We start from the raw sequence: 7,746 nt of genomic DNA on the forward strand, positions 1-7,746 counted from the left end.
CTGAACCCAGGCTATCATATAAACTGGTGAGGTATTTATAACAATGACACACAGTGAAAATATTCATCTTAATCTGCATCAACACAACCTCTGACATGTGTATTTTGTCAAGAGCACACAAACACTCACAGACACACCTTACTTCTTAATATACCCCTCAGCAGAGCTCTCACACACAGCTGGATGCGCAAGAGCTACACACAGTTGGATCACCAGACTAAATCACGTCTGTGTTATCACAAAGTTTGTGACAGTCTCTGTGGTGGCTCTGAGGATAGAGAAAGGATTTATAAAGTCACTTTTCTAACTTTTTGGAGATAAAATAAGATGAAATGAACTGTAATGAGTAATGATGTAATTAACGATGTGAGAGAAGAATAATAAATCTAAAACTGCTGTATACTGAAGTAACATACATGCACACACACAACTCTCAACACTGTCATCTTTACATCACTGTGTGGAATGAAATAGCATTTGGTGTGTGTTTGTATTTGTGACAGAGAGAGAGCTTTTGGACATGATTATATAGAGCCAGGAGTCACACCCTGACTTGGAGTCTCGAAGTCCTAAGGCTGACACATACATACACATGCAAAATAACACTGTAAACTCCAGCCCAAACAAACATGGCCAAAAGAAGGCACACCCTGCCTGCACATGGAGTACAGGCTCCAGTTGTCACAAGCTGTAAGCCACAATGACATAAACACACACTGTGCTCTGATTTTATGACACCCAACACATGGCCTAAAGTTCCGCCCTGACACATACTGTACATAAACTTCTTGTCAAGCAGTCAACCTAAGTGTAAGAACAAAGTAAAAGCATTTTGTTAAGAAGTTTAAGGACACAATGAACTACACATGTGCACTTTTCAAAGTCACCTTTACATTTTCTCCCGTTCCTACATTTTCATTTGCTCTATTATGTATGTCGAGCTGATGTGAAAAGAAGCATAAGTGTAAGGTTGTTAAAAAGTGTAATGCGCCCCAACACACACACACATCTTTGAGTTTGACACACACAGCTTCATACAAATACACACACACACACACATACATGTAAAAGCAACAGAAACACACTTCTAGAACTCACCCCTGTGCTCCTGTCTTGCCTCAAACTTCTTGTTTTTGCTTCAATCCAAAATCAAAAGTAGAGGACAAAGAAAGATGGAGACCTCAAGACAACTGTGAAGGAGTTTGTGAGGTGAGAGGAAGAGCAGATGAAGAAGGAGGAGGAGGAGCTGTTTGACTAGCTTACAATCCGCTTAGCCTGGTTATGTCATGGGACCAAACAAATCCTAACTTTACTGACTGACCAACACACACACACACACACACACACACACACACAAGCACTGCCTGACTAACTGGCAGACTGATACATGGTGACTAACATGGTCGGTGACTGGCTAACCAAGGTCTAATCAACATGTACAAAGCACATGTCTCGCCTGGGGTTAAATACTATGGCTAACATGGTCAAAAATAACTGTTAGTCAGAAATAAAAGGCTGCTGGGATGAGGTCAGCTGCTCCTTTTACTGTATGACTTATTGTTTTGTAGGGCATATAACAGGATAAAGCAAGCTGGCAAAACAATGCTGTTTGCTAACAGTCATCAGTCAAGCTAGTGACAAAAGACTAAGTCCTGTTTTATCTTTTTTTTCTGTCATTATATATAGAGTAAGTATGCCATTTGTATGTACAACATTTTTAAGGTTTTATTTGCATTCTCTAAATGTTGCTGAACTAGCCTCATCTCAGTTTAAGAATATTAAACAATCCAAAAACAAACATCTGGCTGCAAACTGGACCAAGTTCTCATTAGCAGATACCACTCAGGCCTTTAACTGTTTATATTTGAAGGTGGCCAAATATCACAACTAGCTGCTTACAAATACATCAGTAGTTTGGCAAATGACGAAACTTGGCTCTGTCTAAATGTTACAAAATTTACCTACTAGTGACTAATAAAGCTCACAAAGTTTACAGTATATCTGGTTTGTTTCATGCATACAAATACAGAGGTGTTAAAACAACAGGCTGCAGGTTATTTTGAAAGTGGACATTTTTTACCATTGGACAGAGCCGGGCCAGTTTTCATTTTTTATGCTACATCAAGATAATTTAGCTTTGTGTTTAAGGTGCAGATATGAAAGTGGTATTAATCTATCAGCAAGAAAGAAAATAAAATATCATACTAGGCTTTTGAAGATTATGTCCAGCTCCAGGAAGACTTGTGTAGGGATAGGTTCAACAAGTCAATATACTCAAGGATAAAATAAGAGGTTTGATTAGTATTGTTTTATGAAGACTAACACATCCTAGTATCCTGGACCTCAGGGTGCAGGGATACAATATGTCAGTGTTCTGTAAATGTTATTGTCCTCCTGATCAAAAATGTACATACAGTATGTTGTTGACTGTATTGTATGTAACTTATACACCACTGCACACAGTATATCCTACTGTTCACATACAATACTATCTTTTAGTTGTGTGATATCAAAATCTTGAACTAGGGTAAAGTCAGATAATGATATTTACTCAACACAAGTATCTTGTAGGTGTTTGAGGCCAAATGCAGCTCTCAAAAAGATCAATATGTTTTTCAGTGTGCAAGGTTTGTACAGTATATGTACAATAAATCCTGGCTAACTGAAGATGTGTAACACGGCCTGCTCTGTACCTTTAACATAGCCAAACTTCAGTGTGTGTTTGTGTGTGTGTGTGTGTGTCGACCTACCCCATAATTAGCGCTCTCCGTCACTTCTGGGGTCCAGCTCTGCTCCAGAGGCTGCTGACTTTCTGCAAGTAAATGAACAATAAAAAGAAATCTGAGCAGAGATAATGAAACAACATATGACAGTAACTTGGACATGGGTGAGTTGAGACTTGAGGCCTGGTAGACTGCTGGACATGTGACTGACACGCACATAGAATGAAAGAGAGGCAGCCTTGGCCTTAATTAACCATTCAACTGAGTGCATGCTGTATCACAAAGATCACTGGACAGGAGACATTGGCCCAGGTGGTGTAGCTAATAATTGTCTTACATGCAAATTTTTCACTGGTTTTTATTTACTTTCATACTGGATGCATACTCTGTTTTTGATATTTTTCATGTCAGACATTTTTCAGTATTCTACAAGGCATTAAGTGAAAGTGTTTTGTTTGTGTCCTCATTTACTGTATTTGTACTCTCTCCTGTACCTACTAAGAATGTAGAGGATGTTGTTGGTATCTTGCCTGCTATATCAGCACTGAAATACAGAGGGCAAGGTGACTCAGCGGAGGCTGTATACATGGTTGTTCATTTATAACATCAAAAAAATGTAGCAGAAATCTCTTTTTTTGAATGAGATAGAAAGGCTACTTCTCCATTTCTCTATCATCTGTTTGTAACTCTCTATTTCTCTGAGAGTGTGTGACCTATTAATAGCATCATTCGTTAATTCCCACTAAGACCAGACAAGTTCAATTTAGGATAATCCCAGCCAGCTCCAAGTTTCACCTTCAATCAATAGAGCACTTACAGCAGTACTTCCCATTTACTGGAGCAGTTCAAACTGTACAATCAACATTGTTCTTAAAACAGCATTTACATTCAATTCAGTCTGCGAAAATTAAAATAGTATGTTAATAATCAAGAGTAACTTATGGAAACAGAGAGAAAAAAATAGTTTGATAAGAATATTTTACTGTCCACTGATAAGCTATTAGGTGAGGAGATACACACAAACTGAAATTTGGCTGCTGCAGGGAGGTGTGAAACCATCAGTCTCTCATACAGATATTGTTCACATCAAAACCACATCTGTACTAAATTCTGATGCTGGGATCAAGAACGTGGGGCTAATATTGGTTTATTATTGACTCTAAATTTGATGAGAATGAAAACACATGAGGCATAAATGATTTAAATAAAGGTTTAGCTACAGTACGGGTAGTGAAACCCGTATTATAATAAAAACACAAAGGAAAATCTTAATGGACTCTCACTAATAAGTGTTACAATTCATTTTTACACATCACAGTTCTCTAGCACATGAAAATAGTGAGGCTGTAGTCAGTGGTAATTATGTTTTTAAAGAATAGGGGGTAAAAAAAGATAAACACCAGCAGGTGGTGAGGTTGTCCGGTCCCTGCAGGGGAGGAGATGCAGACACAAAAACGCAGGAGTGCTACAGTACAGTGATGCTGTACCAGTGGCGACCCTGCTGTTGTAGCATGCTTTGAGACCTGACATGCATAAATATTACACAATCATTGAGTCCTTTTTTTTAGTTTAACAGAGAAAAGAACTTAGCGTAGCATTTAGCGTCAATGCTAAAAGCCACATCAACTGACCAACTGTCTGCTCAAACTCTGTTAGGCACTAAGCAAATGAAAAAGAACCTCACTGGTCATTTCCATAGTATACTGAGCATTTGCTGTCCCTGTCTCTGCCCCCCTCCCCCTCATCTTTGTTATGTAACTCTAATCATCTTATCTGGCTAATTACTGACTGAGCCCCTGACCTCAGCTCTAAACCTCATGCTCAGCACCAGCTCTGTGTTTGTGTGTTTTCCATACAATGCTGCGCCAGACTGACAAAAATTAAATCCTTCTGAAACCTGTTCTTTTCTCATATATTTGGTTGAATCACCATATACGTATAGAATCTGCATTTGCTTTGTTTTACCTTGCACCCAGGAGGGGCAGTGTCTGAGGTAGAAGCTGACCTCTGGCCTCCTGGCCCCCCACTGCTGAAGGAGATCCAACAACAGCAGCTCCTGAGGGAGAGCTCGTTCTGACAAGAGACAGAAGGATGATAGCCAGGTTTGACAGAGTTATTTTGATATTTGCTGTCAACAATTACAACGCTTGTTTGAAAAAGTTTGATATTTCCTCCTTAACTGCAGTCTTATGCTGCCTTAATGGTATTATCTAGTAAAACATTTCTAAAAACTTTGCTTTTATGCAATGATGTTTAAGCTATTTTGACCTCCAACAGTAAAAGAATTACTACTTAAATCATGTATTTATAATTTTATATTTCTATTATTCTACCCCTTTTCAATTTATTAATGTCTTCAGTCCCACTGTCCTGCTGATGGTGGACATTAACCAAAAGAAAATTATTCCATAAGTCCTACATCACATGAAGTTTTCAAAGATACCAAAACATGTGAGGCTGATTTTTAATGACACGTGTATATTGTAAACATTGACACTATTGACATTGATACTACCTTAATAGATCACTGAAGAACAGTGTAATGAAAACCTGTTAAATTAGTTAATTTGATGTGAGACTGACACTTAATAACTTAATCTATCTGTAAAATGGTGTCTGTAACGGCTGACACTTACCTAATATTGTTTTGTATTTGTAACTCAAACATATCAATTCTCTGTGAGGATGTTTACATATTTATATAATTAAAGCAGAAAAATACAGAAAAAATGAAAACAATATTCTCACAACAAAATACATCAATATATTAAAGCTAAAAACACTCACAGACACACACACACACACTAGCTGTGAGGCCAGTTATGGCCTTGATTTATGGCCTCTTATCACCTAGCAACACTTTGACTTAACACAATTCATACCACCATTTATTATGTGCCTCTTTGTAGAGTCACCCTCTGGAGAACAGTGTAGCATTAGTGTCATTTATAGCCTGTCTGAACGCTCACTCACACCACAGTGCTACACAAACACACTGTGTTGTTATGTGGCTCACTGCTACAACAGTTATGATCGACTGAATGTATGCCGTGCTTTGATGGACACAGTAGCTCTCAGTGTCTGCATGTGATGGACTGGTCTATTCAGTTTCAATGTGGCATACAGTACACAGGAAGCACTCAGCAAGCTATTGATTACACAGGCTGATAGAGGTCTGACTTTGTTTAAAATTCAAAGCAAGTGATTGAAAGTCAAGCTGGCCCTGTCTTATCATTTCAGATTATTATCCTGTACATATTGTAATTGTCAGGATCGGAGCGTGAAGCTGCTGATGTTGTCGTGGGTTAACTCTATTACATAGCCAGACGAGGATACTAAAGAAACACTGTCTCTTAATTAAGAGCACTAACAAGAACAAAAATGATACAAGACACGGTGAAAACACGAAACGCAATTACAGGTCAATAATACAGTCCAGGGTCAGAGCCAGCAGACACATACATCCAAGTAATTCAAAATGTATAGTCCAAAAGGGAAGTCTGATAAGCCGATACACATAGAAGCAGTCTGAGTTTGAAGGGGAAGGCAATATACGGTGGTCAAAAACAGAAATCCAGGGTCAGAAACTACAGAGTCAAGCAAGGATTAATGCTGGAGAGTCAGAGCTGGAGTCTAGAACAATCTGGCAGGTTACTGGTGGGAGAAGGCTGCTTATAATGCGGTGAAAACAGGTGCAAACAATCAGGAGCAGGTGAAAACAATGAGTGAGTAAAGTAAAAAGTCCGAAACTGGTGAAACAAAAACAGGAAACAACAAACTAAAAGCACAAGAACGTAAACAGGTGGGACAGAATCATGACAGCAATGGACAAAAGCTTTCAATAGTATTGAACACTGGTGAATTCTGTCTCCAGATACAGGTCTAAAATAAGTAGTGTATCATCTGCATAAATGGGCACGCTTGGCTGTTCAAGTTTTCTTTACCGTCCTTAATATTTGTGTCTTGTTTTGGATTTTATTATCTCTAGTTTCTGTTGATGCTTTACTAAGCCTTATACTAATCCTTTATGTGGTACAAATCAAGGTTCTTAAAGCTGTGCTAATCTAATGTTTTTATACTCACAATGATAAAAATGATTATATATAAGGTGAAAGGGGTTGTTCATAGTGATGAACCCACAAGAATCCTCAGCAGATCCTGCAGTTCCCTTCAGATCTCTTGATTGTTTGAATGGGCTAGTGCTTGCTAGCACATTCGCTATATTAACTTCATGAATTTTATAAAGTTGATATGTTGTGTTTACCATATGTTATGCTGCCTCCAAGAGGCTTCTAATCAATGAATGGTATCAATAATTATTTTTTATTCATCATGGATGGATGAACGGATGAGCTCACCATGCCCGTTCCATACTTCAGCTAAGTGGCACTCTCCCTCGCCGGCCTCTTTGCAGTATTCAACCACGTCAATCACCCTGGTCGCCGGAGTAACCGGGACCTCAGTAAGCATCTGCTGGGTGTCACTGAGGTAAACAGTCAGGATCACCTGTAACCATAGGAACAAACAGGTTAATCACAATTACCATTTTATTAACACCCAGACTTAATAGGATTCATTGTTTCCCACTGATCTAAAACAAATTCCAAATAATGACTCTTTTAACCTTGACCACTGACTGTGACCGGATCATTTTCATACAACTGATTGATAACATACTGATAACTACTGGTAAACAAATTGGTCAATTGTTTGTTGATGAACTCAAAACTCCATTTGGTCTTGGCATTAAGGAACTGAGTGTCTGATGAGAGTGAGTCAAGTGTCAAGGCAGACTCAAAATCGGATCGTCCAGACCACCACTGCCAAATGCTATGTGGCTTTCTGAACAAAATGTAAGATCCAATAATGAAGCAAATTCTAATCCAGCAGGTTTTAGGTAGCTTGGCTGAACAGTGGCACAGAAAAAATAACAAATCTGATTTCATACTTGAGTCACAAATGTGAATTTAACTTAATCAGCTTTCAGGACATGAAGATACAACATGTGTTCATGTCGAGTGAT

The 7,746-nt window shown here is 38.5% G+C and overlaps 1 protein-coding gene across 8 annotated transcripts in view; it reads right to left on the reverse strand.

Annotated features, from left to right (window-relative positions):
• The window catches only part of LOC109973678 (apoptosis-stimulating of p53 protein 1-like), a 51,368-nt gene that overhangs the window by 26,328 nt on the left and 17,294 nt on the right, over nucleotides 1-7,746 (reverse strand). For 7 of the 8 annotated variants that reach the window (XM_020623447.1, XM_020623450.1, XM_020623449.1 and 4 more), the window contains 3 exons: nucleotides 7,082-7,229; nucleotides 4,689-4,796; nucleotides 2,751-2,812 (listed from right to left, as the gene is read on the reverse strand). In XM_020623447.1, coding sequence (XP_020479103.1) covers nucleotides 2,751-2,812; nucleotides 4,689-4,796; nucleotides 7,082-7,229 — 318 coding nt within the window. Of the gene's footprint in view, nucleotides 1-1,098; nucleotides 1,184-2,750; nucleotides 2,813-4,688; nucleotides 4,797-7,081; nucleotides 7,230-7,746 lie in introns of those variants that run through there. The other variant, XM_020623455.1, reaches the window with a different exon arrangement.

Source organism: Monopterus albus, unplaced genomic scaffold (genome assembly GCF_001952655.1).
Source record: "Monopterus albus unplaced genomic scaffold, M_albus_1.0 scaffold300.1, whole genome shotgun sequence".
Lineage (NCBI taxonomy): Eukaryota > Metazoa > Chordata > Actinopteri > Synbranchiformes > Synbranchidae > Monopterus > Monopterus albus.